This window comes from Oenanthe melanoleuca, chromosome 3 (genome assembly GCF_029582105.1).
Source record: "Oenanthe melanoleuca isolate GR-GAL-2019-014 chromosome 3, OMel1.0, whole genome shotgun sequence".
Taxonomy (NCBI): Eukaryota; Metazoa; Chordata; class Aves; order Passeriformes; family Muscicapidae; genus Oenanthe; species Oenanthe melanoleuca.
In genome coordinates this window covers 8,700,835-8,716,857 of record NC_079336.1, presented here as the reverse complement: position 1 = coordinate 8,716,857, position 16,023 = coordinate 8,700,835, and the positions used below count along the sequence as shown (strand labels likewise).

At 54.7% G+C, this 16,023-nt stretch overlaps 1 protein-coding gene across 1 annotated transcript; it reads left to right on the top strand.

The window, feature by feature from the left end:
• Positions 1-2,669: 2,669 nt before the first annotated feature.
• On the top strand, positions 2,670-15,358 carry GDF7 (growth differentiation factor 7). Its single transcript, XM_056488263.1, has 2 exons — positions 2,670-3,904; positions 6,276-15,358. Exons 1-2 carry the CDS (start codon positions 3,577-3,579, stop codon positions 7,196-7,198), a joined length of 1,251 nt encoding a protein of 416 aa, XP_056344238.1. The 5' UTR covers positions 2,670-3,576; the 3' UTR covers positions 7,199-15,358.
• The last annotated feature ends 665 nt before the right edge of the window (positions 15,359-16,023 follow it).

Genomic DNA, 16,023 nt, shown 5'->3' with positions numbered 1-16,023 from the left:
CTTGGGTTGGTGTACCTGTGTGTAGGGTTGTGTGTGTGTGTGTGTGTGTGTGTGTGTGTGTGTGTGTGTGTGTGTGTATGTGTGTGTTCATGTGCCTTCTGGTGCAGGCACATGCACCTAGTGCTCACAGACATGTGTCCATGTCACTGGGGTTCTGTGGGGTGTGTCTGGGTCTCCATACAGACAGGGAGCACAGGGATCTGGCTCTTGTCACCCAGCAGCACAGGGCTCTGTCATGGGGACAGCTGCACACAGGGACAAGGATGGTGTGCTGCAAACTCATGCACAGGAACCCATTGCTCTACTCTGCCAGCTCTCAGCAGGCAGGGATTTGGTCCTGGTGGTCATTGTTCTCTGAGAAGAGGACTGGTTTGTGGGCAAAAAAAGTTGTGGGGGAAGAACAAACAGGAGGCACAGCTGTCTGTTGTATCAATACACCTTTAATTTTTGAGAGATACACATTAAAAATGAGTAACAGTGACAGTTCCAGTCCCAGGGAACTTGGTGAAGCTTGGGGTTCCACATGTGTGGCAGGTACCTGCACCCCAGCCTGCAGGAGGATGTACAGACTTTGGGGCCCGAGGCTAGGCCCATACTCACCATTTCGTACCTTTTACTGTTCCCATAAAACTGACTGTGTGAAATGATTCCAGGCAGGATGCTCCAGAAACCATTGCAAGAAGCCCAGAGGTTTATGGATAGACTTGTCTGCCCATTCAACAGTCCTTCCCACCCCATCATCCTTCCATCCTTTTGCTGACCCTTTTGATCCCTTGCTCGGGCAGCACTGGGAAAGGAGTGCTGCCATACACTGCAGTGGGAGCATCAGGAGCACAGTTGGGAGCCTGGGATTGCTCTTTGAGGGCTGGACAGTGCTTTTCAGCCTTCCCATCTTTGGGAAGAGATGCCCTGAGCACTGAGCCCTGCTGCCACGTTCTGGTTCTGGGACGGCTCCCGAGTGGAGTCTCAGCACCCTGGCCAGGGGAGAGTGAGGCCTCGGGGCTGGGAGGTCTTGTCAGATGGTTTTTAAAAATGGCCTTTAGTATCTGAGCAGCATCAGGCTGGATTGAATAAGGGACAGTCAGAAGAATAACAGCTGATGAAGCCTTGCTCTGCCAGCCCTTCCTCTGCCTCCTGCCCCAGCTGGGGGGTCACTGACTGCTGGGGGTGGTGTGTGCAAGGCCCTGTGTGAACACAGGGCTGCGTGTGCAAATGCCATGCAAGCCATGCCAACTCCACGTACAGGCTGTGCAAGCCCTGTGCAAGGCTGTGTGAACTCTGCAAGTGCTGTGCAAGGTGTGCAAACGGCTTCAGGCCACCCAGCACTGCACGGGACAGGAATTTCTCGGGATGGGGTTTCCTTGGGATGGTGTCCTGGGAGTGGCGTCCGTGTCTCTGCAGTGTGTGTGTACACACCGAGCAAAGCCTCTGGTTGGCATTAGAAACCCGCTTGCGATACTGTGACAAGACACCTGTAAAGTTACAGCAGAAAGAAATCCAAGAGGCTGCAGCGACAAATGCTCGTGAGAAGCGATTGTTTCGGGGGGAGAAGGAAAAAAAAAGCCGTGTTTGTTTTGGCGAAACACCTACATTCCTTCAAATAAATCATCGCAGCGCTTGTTTTTGTATTTGCGGAGAAATCGCAACAGACATAACCAGGGACTTAAGAGACTTGAAATAACATCCTAGTAAATACCCCACTTTGTTATTTTAATCGAGACCCAAGGAAACATCTGAATTTTACCAAGGAAACCCTCCGTGCGAGGGAAAACATCAGCCCGCAGCCGGGCCGGGTCTTTGTTTTGCTGCGGTGTCGGGCTCGGAGGCGGGATCAGCGGGCCGGGGAGGCTCGGGCAGCCCGGGGCAGCCCGGGCAGTGCGGGGGGAGCCTGGGCCCGGGGCTGGCCCGGAACGGGGCGCTCCGGCTCCCCGGCCCGGCCCCGCCGCCAGCACCACCCCGCGGGACAGTGTCGGAGAAAAGGGGTCTGAAACCGAGGGTGGTGGTTCCTCCCCTCGAAACAGAGCCGGGACTGCCCCATCTCCAGTGTGGGACCGGGACCCCCACCCAGTACGGGGTGGGGGGTGACCCGTATCAATCGGGGTGAAGTTTCCCGGTCCAGTCTTCAGTAGGGGGCTCCCCGCTCCGAAATACGACCCCTGCAAACAGAGGTGATGGCACCCCAACCTTCCTCCATCCCGAACTGGGGTCGCCTTGCAAAGTCACACACAACCCCATCCCACCCCACAGTTAGGCTGGGGTGACGCCTTGGCAGGGGCTGTGGGACCCCGCCAAATGAGGGGTCCCCCCAGCGGGGGTGGGCTGAAGCCTTGAGGGATCTCTCACCTGCCGGGGGCCCCGGGGCGGGATCTGATGGACGCTCCGGGGGTCCCTCACCTGGCAGGGGAGGCGGGGCGAGCTCCGAAGGGGGTCTGGGGGCTCTCTCAGGCGGGACGAGGTCCAAGAGGCTGTCCGGGGGGTCCCTCACCTTCCAGGGCGAGGTCTAAGGGGGGTACGGAGATCCCTCACCTCCTGGGGTGAGGTCCACGGCAGTGTCCGGGGGTCCCTCACCTGGCGGAGCTCGGTCAGAGGGTGTCCGGGTGTCTTTCACCTACCGGGGCTCGCTCTAAGTGGGGTGCGGGGGGTCTCTCACCTGCTGGGGTTCGCTCCAAGGGTGTCCGGTGGTCCCTCACCTGCCAGGTTGAGGTCCGAGAGTGGTCCGGTTGTCCCTCACCTGCCGGGGCTCGTTCCAAGGCTGGTCCGGGATCTCTCACCTGCCGGACTGAGGTCCAGTGAGGTCCAGGATCTCTCACCTGCCGGGGCTCGTTCCAAGGCTGGTCCGGATGTCTCTCACCTGCCGGACTGACTTCCAATGGGGTCCGGGCTCTCTCACCTGCCGGGGCTCGTTCCAGTGCGGTCCGGGCTCTCTCACCTGCCGGACTGAGTTCCAGTGGTGTCCGGGCTCTCTCACCTGCCGGGGCTCGTTCCAGTGCGGTCCGGGCTCTCTCACCTGCCGGACTGAGTTCCAGTGGTGTCCGGGCTCTCTCACCTGCCGGGGCTCGTTCCAGTGCGGTCCGGGCTCTCTCACCTGCCGGGGCTCGTTCCAGTGCGGTCCGGGCTCTCTCACCTGCCGGGGCTCGTTCCAGTGCGGTCCGGGCTCTCTCACTTGCCGGACTGAGTTCCAGTGCGGTCCGGGCTCTCTCACCTGCCGGACTGAGTTCCAGTGCGGTCCGGGCTCTCTCACCTGCCGGACTGAGTTCCAGTGCGGTCCGGGCTCTCTCACCTGCCGGGGCTCGTTCCAGTGCGGTCCGGGCTCTCTCACCTGCCGGGGCTCGTTCCAGTGCGGTCCGGGCTCTCTCACCTGCCGGACTGAGTTCCAGTGCGGTCCGGGCTCTCTCACCTGCCGGGCGGGCGCGGTTCGGGCTCGCGGGGCGCGGCGGCGCCGGCAGGGGGCGCTCCCGGGCGCGGCGGCCGGGCCCGCTGTGGCGGCGGCGGCGGCGGCGGCGGCGAAGACGATGTTCAAAAGCGGGCGGGGAGCGGCGGCGGCAGCAGCTCCGCGCCGAGCCCCGGGCCGCCGCCATGCGCCTCCGCGCCGCCGCCGCCGCCCTCTGCCTCTGCCTGCTGGGAGCCTGCCGCCTCCGCCGCGGGCTGGAGGCCGCCGCCGTGCGCGGCCCGGCTGCGGCCGCTCCCCAGCGACCCTCGGCAGCCGCGCCTTCCTCCGCCTCCTCCTCCTCCGCCGCCGCCGCCTCCCCCTTCTCCTCCCCGCCGCGGAGGGACGGGGCTCTCCGCAACGGCACGGTGGTGCCGCATCATTACATGGTGGCCCTGTACCAGCGGCTGGCCGCCCGCCGCGCCCCCGGCCGGCGCGCCGACACCGTGACGGGCTTCGCGGAGCGGGCGCGCAGCGGTGAGTGCGGCGAGCAGCGGCCGCCCCGCCGGGACCCGCCGTCGGGCCGCGAGAAGCCGGTGCTTGGGCTTCGGAACGGGCTCGGGGACGAGGATGGGGCTTGGGGACGGTGACGGTGTTGTGCACGGGTGTGGGGATCGGGCCCCTGTGTGGATGTGAGGATGGGTGCACGGGGTTGTGCATCACTCTGAGCGTGAGTTTCGGGACCTGATGGCACACGGAGAGGATGCTCGCATGTTGGTCTTAGCACGGGGCTGTGCTTGGGATAGGACTGTGCGTTGGTTGGGGAATGGGGTTGTGCGTTGTTTTCCGCACGCGATGATATCGGGGGATGGAGCTTCACGGGATAGGGGCTGCGCGTTCCAGGTGTTTAACGGGAATGCAGCCCTGAGCGCATCTCAGCGTGGGAGCGGGGGCGAGGACAGCCTGGCAGCGGGGTTGTGCGTGAGCATACGGTTGGGAGGATAGCGATGGGGACAGCAAAAGGTTTGTGCCTGGCACCGGTGAAGGGGCTCTGGGGCGGTGATGGGGTTGCACACGCAGTCCATATCAAGGATGACGCTCGGTGCTGGGGATGCGGTTCGGGACGGGCTGCGAGGTGCGGCCGGGACGGGGTGAGCTCGGTGCGGGCGGCTCTGGCACCTCCCGACACCTGATGCGGGCCGGGCTGTGCGGCGCAGCTTGAGAGCAGCTTCTGGCGCGGCATCTCCCCTCCTGCCAGAGCCTTTGCAGCCCGAACAGCTCCGCGGGGCACCGCGACGGGCCGGGCCGGGCCGCGGAGGGAGCGCAGCCGCGGTGCCCCGGCGGGCGCTCGGCCCCGGGCGGCTGCTGCGTTCCGGAGCGACTCCCGCTAACGCCGCCGGCATCGCGGTCCCCTTCTCCCCCTTCGCCCTCTTTTGCCCTCTTCATACCCACGAATCTAGTAATAATAGTAGTAATATTAATAAAACGCATATTGGCGCCTAACGATATACTTTTAACAAATCCGTGTATATATGTACTTCGCGCCCTGCCGGCCAAGTTCGCTCGGTTGGGGGAAGAAAAATAATACTTTCCCCATGGAATAAAATGAAAACGCAAACTGAAAAGCAGCGGCAGCCGCACCCCGTGCCTGTCGCCGGCTGCCTCGTGGTGGGAGAGCCCCCCCAAGCCATTCCCAAAGCGAGAAGGAGCCGTATCCTGCCGGCAGCCCTTGCGGGAGGAGGTTTACTGGAAACTGATGGGGAAACGTCGGGGGAACGAGGCAGGACCGGGAGGAGGATGCTCCGATGGGAGGGTGGGCAATGCTCGGCTTGTGAGAGCCGGTCAAAACTGAGAACAGGTCCTGGGAAGTTTCAGCGCAAAACGAAACCAGATGAACTCTTCAAAGGGATCTCCTTATCTGTTCTTATCTGCTTCTCGTAGGAATTTTAGATCTGCTTTTCAAATAGTAATTTTAATAACTATAACGAATAATAATACTGCTGTTAATGATAATAGCAGCAGCAGCAAACGACAGGGAGAAGCTTTCCCCAGGGCAGGCAGTGCAGGCTCACCCAGGGCGCTGCGGGCGGGTGTCGGGCAGGGCTGTGTCGGGCAGGGCTCTGCCGGCAGCGGGTCGGGGCGCTCCGGGCACAGTAGAGATGTTTGCAGCATGCCCAGGTCAGGTTTCTCGTTAACGAGGGAGAAAACAAAAAACAACCCTGCCAGAAGTCAATTCATCTCTTTTTCCCAGCTCCACCTCCTCTGGTGTTTCTTTTTTAAATTCACATGGAGTAAATTTATTCAGTGCCAGAAACTGCACGAATCTGTGTCAGGTCTTTGGATCCACTAAAAATAGCGACAAACTGAGGCTGGGCTCACCTCCAGCTGCTGTGGGTGCTTCTATCAGATCTGTGTGCCTATGCCTATCTGCGAGGGGGAAGTGGAATTTTTAACAGCGTGTTAAAAGTGTGTGATACTTGGGGCAGAGGAAATTGGTGACAACCTGCTGATAGGGGATGGTAATGTGCTGCACAAATTCAGGTTTGTCTTCTGTGCCAAAACAGAATAGTTGCGTCTGGGGTTACTGGAGCACCTGGGAGGAGGCAGAGAAGCCTCCTGAGGATGTGGAGAAGAATGCTGATGAGAAGCCACTTGTTTGAATTGATTCCTTCCTCCCTCTGCACCTTCTTCTCCCCATTTGTTTTTGGTGGCCCCAGCCAGAGTGACGCTCCTGGGTGCAGGACACACAGCCTGTGTCCAGCTGGGATGCTCAGGGAGCCGCGTTGCACAGCGAGATCTCCCCCATTACCTCTGCAGCCCTTGCACCTCCCTAATGAGAGCTTGGCTTTGGCTGGCTGACATTTAAACATTTTTTCCTTTTATTTTTCTTTCGTGTTATCTGTTCCAGATGCCTCGCCATCCGCCCTGGAGCAGCGGTACCTCTTTGACATCTCCAGCCTGCCCGAGGCAGAGGAGGTGACGGGCGCAGAGCTGCGGATCCTGCGCTCGCTCCCGGAGAACCAGAGCCTGGCCCAGTCCCCCGAGGGCACCTTCCACCACCTGCTGCTCGCCAGCTGCCCCAGCCGGGACGGCGAGCAGCCCCGGCTGCTGGACTCCCGGGCTGCGGACGTTTCGGACGCGGGCTCCTCCAGGTGGGAGGTGTTCGATGTCCGGGAGGCCCTGCGGGCTCGGAGGCAGAGCTCTCTCTCGGGAAAGCCGCTGTGCTTCCAGCTGAGGACGGTGTCGGCTCGGTCGGGGCAGCCGCTGCCGCCCCGGCAGCTGGGCTTCGGCAAGCCGCGGCCGCAGCCCCACGAGCGCGCCCTGCTCGTGGCCTTCTCCCGCGCCCAGAGGAAGGAGAACCTCTTCAAGGAGATCCGGGATAAGATCAAGGCCCTGGGCAGCCCCCCCTTCCTGGAGCCCCCCGACCCCGGGCAGGAGGCGTATCCCAAGCGGAGGAAGAGGAGGACCACCATCGCCGCCCGCTCCGGGGGCAGAGGCCACGGCAAGAAGGCGAAGACCCGCTGCAGCAGGAAGCCCCTGCACGTGAACTTCAAGGAGCTGGGCTGGGATGACTGGATAATCGCCCCCCTGGATTACGAGGCCTATCACTGCGAGGGGGTCTGCGACTTCCCGCTGCGCTCGCACCTGGAGCCCACCAACCACGCCATCATCCAGACCCTGATGAACTCCATGGACCCCGAGTCCACCCCCCCGAGCTGCTGCGTGCCCTCCAAGCTCAGCCCCATCAGCATCCTCTACATAGACTCTGGCAACAATGTGGTTTACAAACAGTACGAGGACATGGTCGTGGAGACGTGTGGCTGCAGGTAGCAATTTCTGCAGCTCTCCTGCCCCTCCTGGCCTTGCTCAGCAGCCCTGCCCGTTTTATATATATATATATATATGAATATAAATATATATATATAAAATATATATATACACACACATTCACATTTTGGTGTGTGCCTTTCCAAAAGCCAAGCTCAGAGCAGGTGTCCCCTGTCTTCCCTGGGTTAGCCTGGCCATGACCCCAAGAGGATGGGGGATGCCCCTCTGAGACTGTGAGGCTGCCACCATCTCTGTGCCTTGCCTGTTCCCCCCTGGCAAGGGGGACACATAGCCTGGCAGAGCCCCAAGGGAATAATCTCCTCAGCCTCTGAGCTTTTCCTGATGCACTTGGTTTGCATAAGTGGAGCTGAAAACTTCTTTTCCCAAAGGTTTTGGAAAATGTCTAGCCAAAATTGTCTTGGTGGGAATGATGACCTGGGGTGGAGGTGGAATGGTGTCTGTGGCAGAGGGATTTGGTCAGCATCACCCTCTGGCTGTGGCAGTGGGATGGAGGTGAGGTAGGAATGCTCTTTTCTTTGAGTTAAAGGAGTTTTTTTGGCAGTTTTCAAATTACTGCCCTGGCTTTCCTAGTGGAAAAATAAGGATTCCCTCCTAGGGGAAGGCAGGGAGTAGAGAACCTGTGGCTGGTGTGGGTTGTAATCCCTTGGTCCAGGCCTGTTTGCAGTGGGGAGAGGTTTGTGAGTCTGTTGGGGGAGACAGGAAAGAAGGAGAACCAGAGGCTAGAAGAGTCAGGTCTGAAGCAGAGCTTGTGCTCTTAAAAAGATGGAGGTGGCCCCTGGAGGTGTTAGCTGGAGATGCCTCACTCCACATGGTCAGGAATGCTGGTGCTGTTGTCTGTGTCCTGCAGGAGGTCCTGGTTGGGAGCCCCCTCCCTTTCCTGCCCCAAACTGTGTTTCCAAGGCATACTGGGAGCCCAGCCACAGGCCCACAAGTCACACAGCCATCCTGAGCATGTCTGGAGAGAAACAAAGGTCCCAAGTTCCCTGGGGAAGAGCCATTTCACTTGGGTTCTTCTCTTTCCAAATAATCTCTATAAAAGCACTAAGCTCCACCCTATCTTCCTTTGGCATCGATTTCCCAGGGAGCTGATTCCCTCCTGGGAGTGCTGGCTGCTCCCTGCTCCATTAAGGGAGCTGGATCCTCCAGGAAGAGACCTTTCCCATGCAGAGGGCTGAGTCTACCCTCAGGGATTGCTGTGTGCAGTGGGGTGCTTTGACTGTGCTGAACAGGCTGCAGGGTTTTAGTAACTCATAAATTACTGTGTATAAATTACACCTTTAAACCAGAGAAGCTCTTCATCCATACCAGGGTGTGCTTTGGATGCTGGGAAGCATTTCTGGTGCACCTCAGTGGCTTTTGGTACCAAACTTTGGCTTCCTGGGTGGGTTGGCTTAGATCAGAGATGTATTTGCACAGATTTTGTGTCTGATGGTTTGTTTTTTTTCTTGTGGGCAGGGTGTTGGTGTGTAAGCATCAGTGCTTGTTAGTGATGCTTGATGTAGTTTGCTTTTGGAGGAGATAAATCCCTGCTGGAAAACATGGGATTTTTCCTACATAAATCCAGTTGTCCTCCATGGCAGGGATGTTCTGCTGGGAAGGCTGAGCCTGGCCAGGGCAGAGAGGAGGTTGCCTCAAAGAGCTCTACTGAGATCCAAATAATTTCAAAGACCAGAAACCCTTGGTGAGGTTCAACAGCCCCTTCCCCCCATGTGCATCAGTAGGAAGTAAATGTGTCCATTGAAAACAGTGACAGATCCACTGGGATTACACCCCAGCCTCCCTCCATCCTCGCCCACAGACCCTGCTCTGCATCCTCAGGCTGTGCCAGGTGGCAGCTCAGAGGCTGTGTGGTTCCCAAAGTCTCATGTACCCCCTTGACCCCTGCAGAGCTCCTCTGGCTTTACACCCTTGCATCCAAGAGGAAAAGCCATCTCCCTACCTCAGCATGGATGTTAATGATGGGCCTGTGTCCGGGTTTGAAGGACAGGTGTCTGCCAATAAAGGCAGAAGCTTCTCTCTGAAATGGAGCATGTAAACCCCCTCCCTCCAAATTATTATAATTTTGAAATTGATTTGATTGCCCCATCTTGTCCTAAAGATGGCCCATTAGCAGATAGTGTGTGCCACAGATGGTGATAGAATACACATTAACCCAACACAACCTGTCTCCAGGGAGATGCTCAGAATTGGAGGTTGTGGGTGGGAGGGAAGGCAGGATCAGGTCCATGCTGTGGGTTTTCTCCCTGTTGGTATTTGGGGAGACTGAGGTTCCTGAGTGGGTGAGGAGGGGTCAGCAGAGGGTTTGTGGATTTCCTCTGCCCTTTGGCTTTGGCACAGCTGGCTGGGGAAGGATGTTGGCACAGCAGTGCTGGAGCTGCTGGATTCCACATCAGTTGTAAAGTTACCAAGCTTTGCAAGTACCTAATTTTTCAATTGCCTTCAGTTGTTTGATAGTTTTTCTCACTGCTGGGACAATTTTTAAAAATGTTTTTGTTTCTTTTACCCCCTCCCCTTCCTCCAAATATTTGTGGTGAAGATTCATGGGCAGTTCAAATGCAAGCAAGATATATATAGCTCCTGGCAGCCCCTGCTGGCTGGTGGCTCCTGTGAGCCTCCACCAAAAAGGTGTCCTGAGACCTGCTCGTGTGGTGCTGTGTCCAAGGGCTGGTAATGCCAGTGACTCCCAGTTCTTGTATTTTTTCAGCCAGAGTTGCAGGGAACAGACAGATGTCACCCTCCTCAGGTCTGGAGGTGGCAGACAGAGTAGGGTGACAGGTTGGGTCTTGAAACACTTCACCCCAACCCTGATTCTGGGGCAGTGCCCACTGCTGGGGCTTTAGTCCTGAGCCCCATGATGGCTTTGCTGATGCTGGGGACAAAAGCAGAGGCTCAGTTGCTGCAGTTCCATGGATCACCACCATAGACGAGAGGAGAAGAGCTGGGGAGAGCACAGAGGCTGCTGCTGGCAGCGATGCTGTCCATGGTTTGGGAACCCAACCTGGCTCTCCCAGCTCTGGGCATCCCTGGGGCCTGTGCCAAGTGCCACCTGTTCCTTTCCTGGGGCTCTGGGGGTCACTCTGCTGCTCCCCAGAGCGAGTACCAGCTGCAGGGCTTGGCTGCCACATTGCTCCTTGCTCCCACAGCAGCACTTCCAGAGCAAAGGCACCACTGCCCCCCTCATGAATCCTGCAAGGGCTGCCTCTCCACCCCAGGCAGGCTTGGAGATTGCACCAAACTGTGGGATTAGTCTTGGGCAAAATGTGTAGAGGTTTAGATTAAATATTTGAGGAAGAAAAGTCACAGAAAGAGTTGTAAAGCTCTGCCCAGGGAAGTGTAGAGTCACCATCCCTGGAAGTGTTCAAAAACTGTGTGGATATATTTGAGGAGATAATTTAATGGTCAATATGGACTTGATCTTTCCCAGCCTTACATGATTCTGAATGGAAGTGGTGGGTGTGAAAGCCTTTCCTGGGCAGGGAGGTTCTCTCAGCTGAGTTGTTGCAGCCCTGCACTGCTGGGCAGCACAGGGATGTGTCTGTAGAGGGCAGGGAGCAGTGAATCCTGCTTGGTGAGAGGTTGGTGGGGCACTGGCTGCAGGATGGTGGTAGCCCAGCCCAGCCCTCATCCCTGGAGCTGCTCCTCTGCAGAACATCACCCTCTAATGCCAAAGGAAAGGTCCAGAAAAAATGTATTTCTGATCAGTTGCCTCTTGCCTGAGCTGATTTTTGGGAGCACATAAACTTTATAAATATGAGACTAAAGGTTGAATGTGGACAAATATTAATTCAGCAGTCTCAGAGTGATTTTAATGGATAATTATAGGTTCTCAGTCTGCAATATTTATACAACCTTTCCAGTTAAAAAAAAAAAAAAAAAACAAAAAAAACAACAAACCCAAACAGTTTCCATGCAGTGCATATTCTCCTGGAGGATTTGTTTGACCTTGAGCACCATTTTTATCTGCAGGATATAATTACTAGTGAAACTAGAAATATTGAGCATTTGGAAAGGACTATGTATCCATGCTTAACTGGCTCCTTCCACTCTGACACGGGAATGTAATTGCACAGGAGTAGGGAAACTTGCAGAATGATCTCATTTGACTAAGGAGCACTGGGGCTGGGATTTGGGGAAGCCTGCCCAGCTGGGACAGGGACTGACTGGTGTGTGTGCCTTGTCTGGGGGTTCTTTGAGCTGCTGCTCCAGCCACTGCCCTCAGGAGCAGTCAGAAGCAAAATGACTTTCTGTCCTGTTTAACCCTGGTCACCAGGGGTGCTTCTGGCCTAGAAATACTTCCCAAGAATCAGAGATTTCATTTTTTTAAAGGAATAACTGCTTTTTATCTCCTAGAATAGGGGGCTTGTCTAACCATGTACTCCCTCCCAGTTTTTTTTTGTTTTCACATCATACTTCAAATCCAATGATAGGAGGGAAATCAGTATCCTCTGGCAGAGAGAAGGATTCATATGGAAAAGGGCTTGATGTAGCTTCATTCTGGCACAGCTACATTGATCCCAGTGGCCTGACTTGTGATCAGCACTGGCAGATGGAGCCACATCCTCTTTGCCTGTTGGCTGATGGTTGGCATACCCACGAGGAAAAGGCTGCAAAGGCACCAGCTCTGATTAAAAGCAAACCCCTTGAGCCTTCTGCTCAAGTCTGAGTGCCAGTGACTCCTGTGTGTTTGCACCCCTGGGTTTTAACCCAGTCCTTGGCTGCCCAGCTCTTGCTGCAGGGATTTCTCCATCACACTCCCCTTGCAAAAAAACCAGCTCCTTTTACAGTTTTAAGCCCTTATCCCACATGCACAAAAGGGATATTCAGGCCCCCATGGAGCAGCAAACACACACACCCCTCTCTGGCAGGGGAGGGACAAGAGAGGCTGGGTATCACTCAGGGAATGCAGGTGCCAAGTGGAGCAGAGCACCCTGAGGGGATGCCATGGCTTTGCTCTCCAGCCCTGACAGGAGTTTTGCCATGAGTTTCTGCTTGTTGTGGTTGTATCAACAGCAGCTTTTATAGTTACATCAAAACCCATGAGACCCATGTTAATGTGGCAGATACATCATAAATACCAGCCCAGCTCATCCTTGGGTTGGACTGAAACTGGTGGGAAATTCCATGGTTTCCTGCTGGGTGTGGAGTGAGTTCTGAAATCCAAGTGCCTTCTCTTTTGTCTGTGCCAGGGAAACACAAACCTCTGTGGGGCAATGTGGGTGTTGCACAGAGGCTGTCACCTGAAATGGGGCTGTGTGCCACTGTGTTTGGCAGATGATCAGAACAAAGGGCTGTCTCATGGGCAGTCCCATCAAACCACTTGCTGTGTCCCCTGTCCTGGGTGCATCTGGAGTTGTGGGGTGAGTTTTTCTCTCCACATCATGCTCTGGGTAGGTGAGTGGATGGGAAAACCTGTGTGGGGAAAAGCAAGGTCTTTGAGGGCAGTGTGACTCTTTTTAAAGTCCTCACGACCAGCAGATCATGTGTGTCCCACTGGCCTCAGAGCAGCTCCCTTTGCTGGGATCCCCACACCAGGATCCTTTTTTGTGGGGTCAGAATGGAGATGCAGGGTGGCAGGAGCAGAGTGTAGCAGTGTCCCCACTGTGGGAATGTGTCCTCCATGAAAACACAAGGAAAGGAGTTGGGGAGTACCTGCTCTGTGGGTGGGGTGTTGCTGGTGGTCAGGAGCCTGTGACTTTGTCAGGGAGAGTTTTTCTGTCTTTCCTATCTTTGAATTAATGCCTGGTAAAAGAGCAAGATGTTCCACCAGGCCGGTGAGTGTGACACCTTCAATTTTGTCATAAGATGGTTTATGTCTTCCAGGGTAAAACCAGCTGCATTCAGTCCTTCTAAGCTCTTTGCTCCTAGCACGTGTTGTGAGGTACATAGAGGTGCAAAGATGTCTCTGGAGATCACTTATGTCCTATCAGCCAATAATCTGGGCCTTCAAAAGGACAAAAATTTGGAATTCATGCTGGTGTAACCCACTGACCAAGGAGCCCATCCTACATCTTAAAGGATGTTTTGCATCTTTGCACCTCAAGGCACAAATAGCCCTGTGTCTGCTTTTCCCTTTTATTGGCTGCAGTACTCAGACAACCCCTGAATTTTCCATGCTGGAGAGGAGCCTGATGTAGGTGGTGGTGGGAGGGAGCACTGGCAGGCTGATGGATGCTCCATGTTTGACTCTTGCTCAATGGATGGGCTGGGGTAGGAAGCTTGGGCACCAGAGCGTTTGCATGGAACTGGTATTGAGAAATCTTAAACCAAAGCCTCATCCATTTCCATTCATTGCATGGATGAAACCAGAACTCCACACATTTTCAATGGTTTCTCAGCAGGTTTTGCTCCTTTTTTCTGTCATCACCACTTAATAGTTCAGTGGTACATTTTTGTGAGCTCATTTTTCTGCTTTGATTGTTGTGCTCATGCTTTGGGTTTTCAGGGTGGGGAGTGCAGAGACTTGCTGTGTGTTTGGTGGGGGAAGGAGGGTGAGGAGGGGAAGGGTGAGACTCAGCAGCAGGAGGAGGTGCAGTCTGTGCCTTTGGGAAGGGGACAGAGAGGGGACAGGTCTGGCAGGGGTGACCCCAGTGCGAGGAGGGGACCTGCTCACAATGGGTCACACACTCAAGGCCCTTTCTGATGGAAGGTGGGAGTGTTTGGGTCTCCCCTTCTCTTTGCCACAATGCCAACCTGTGCTGGTGCCAGGTCTCCATCACCAGAGGAATGAGACCCAGAGGCTGGGCCAAGCCTGGCCTCCCTGGGAGCTCTGGCATTGGCCTTGACCCCAGTTTTTGGGGAGATAGTAGTGCTCCCTGTGGTGTTTCACTCATTTTCTCCATCTTGCTGTGGTGAAGAGAGGGGAGGAGAATGGTTGGGAATAAACAGGAGGCAAAGTCTGGGGCTGCTTTGCTCCCAAGCTGGTCTCCCAGGGAGCTGTGCCAGGAGCTGCTGAGCACCAAGGGGTCACAGGAGCTCAGCCAGCAGCAGCAGCAGTGTGAAACAGCAGCCACAGGCCAGGGAAAGGGATGGTCACACAGGGAGGGGCCAGGCTTTGGGCCTTGAGGGTGCCAGAGTTAAGTGGGTAGGTGGGAAGGGATCAGCTGGGATGGGACATTTTGTAGGAGCAGCTCATCCTCTCCTTGCCCAGGGAGGAGGGTGATCACCCTGCTTACATTCATCCCACCTGCTGTGAGTGATTAACCTTTTAAAGAAAGGTTCCTGAGCTGCTGAAGGTCCAGTTTGTGCAGAGCCTTTGCAAATGGAGCTCTCAGCCTGAGGAGCAGTCAGGGGCTGTGCCCACCTGGGGTCACCAGCTCTGTCTTGCTCCCACTGGAAGAGCTGGTGGAGATGCTGCCCAAAGGAAATGGACCCTTGTCTGCAGCACAGGCCTGCTCTGCTCCTGCTGCTCCCTGTCTCAGATGAAGCAGGAGCAATGTTGATCCAGTTTGCTCAGTCCCTTTGAATCCCATCTCTGTGTGCTCTGTTTCTGGAGTCAAGTCAACACTTTCTGCAGTTCCTTTGACAAAATGAGCCTCTCTGCTGGTCAGTCGTGGTTTTATTTATATGTTCTTTTCTTTGATTAGAAAGGAAAATATCAAAAAATGAAAAAGTTTCCAATAGCTGTATTTCTAGTAGTTATGATTTTTGAAGCAATACTCGTATCCCTGTGTGTGCCTCTGAACTATCCATGTATTTGTTCAGCTTTTTCAGGTCTGGGTGCGTGAAATATCTCTAAAGAAGATAGCTCTGTATGTGATGGTGTAAATGCATTGTTTGTATGTATCTAAAGTTTAAATAGATTGTACATATGGGATTGTAAATGAACTGTAAACAGCAATCTATATTTTCTTGAATATATTATATAGCAGTATATATTTGTTAAATAAATATTCTTGTATACTCTTCAATAACCTTTTTAATATTTTGTACAGATAAGTTTATTAAATATTTTATTGATAAATAGACTTCTGCAAGACTGTCTTTTGATGACTTGTGCCTGTGTCCTAAAACTAGAGGAGCCTTTGTAAACTACCTTTATTGCCTGGGCTACCTAAGGTGTTAAACCAAAAATGAAATACCCATTCATTTTAAACTGCCTTCCAGGGCAGCCACAGGTATTTTCCAGTAAATAAAGTCACAGAACAGTCAGTGTTTGTGATGGATTTATCATCAAAATGCACATCCTTTTCCTTCCCTGTGCTTCTGAGCCGTGTTCACCTGCTGTGGTGAGAAGTTACCCAGCTCCAGCCAGCCAAACAGGATCCCCTCCACTGACTCCAGCAGGACAAGAGAAGGCTCCATGGAGACCTCATTTTGAACTTCAGTGCTTAAAGGGGGCTTACAAAAAAGAGGGAGAGCAACTTTTTACACAGGCAGATAGTGATAGGACAAGGGGGAATGGTTTTAAACTAAGAGAGGTGAGATCTAGATTGGATATTGGGAGGAAGCTCTTTCCTGTCAGGGTGGTGAGGCACTGGAACAGGCTCTCCACAGGAGCTGTGGATGCCCCATCCCTGGCAGTGTTCAAGGACAGACTGGACTGGGTGAGGCAATGGACATCACCCAAGTGCCTTGGAGACAGAGAATAAAGGTAATAAGGATTATGACTCTTTCCTACAGCCCTAAGCACACAGTACTGTGAGAATGCAGGTGTGAAGTAATGCACATTTGGAGACATGGTGAAAGTTCTTAAGGCATCAGGTCTGTGTTTTAGACAAAACAAAACTCAGCTTTCAGGACCCAGACGAAAGGTGGAGAACTGAACTGGAGTGAGGCAGGTCATTTCTATTCCCAGTGCACACTGACAG

What these genes read in the sequence shown, in the direction of transcription:
- GDF7 (XM_056488263.1), top strand. Translation starts at nt 3,577, where the DNA reads ATGCGCCTCCGCGCCGCCGCCGCCGCCCTCTGCCTCTGCCTGCTGGGA. An exon ending in CGCGGAGCGGGCGCGCAGCG is followed by an intron (nt 3,905 to 6,275) that starts GTGAGTGCGGCG and finishes TATCTGTTCCAG; the next exon opens with ATGCCTCGCCATCCGCCCTG.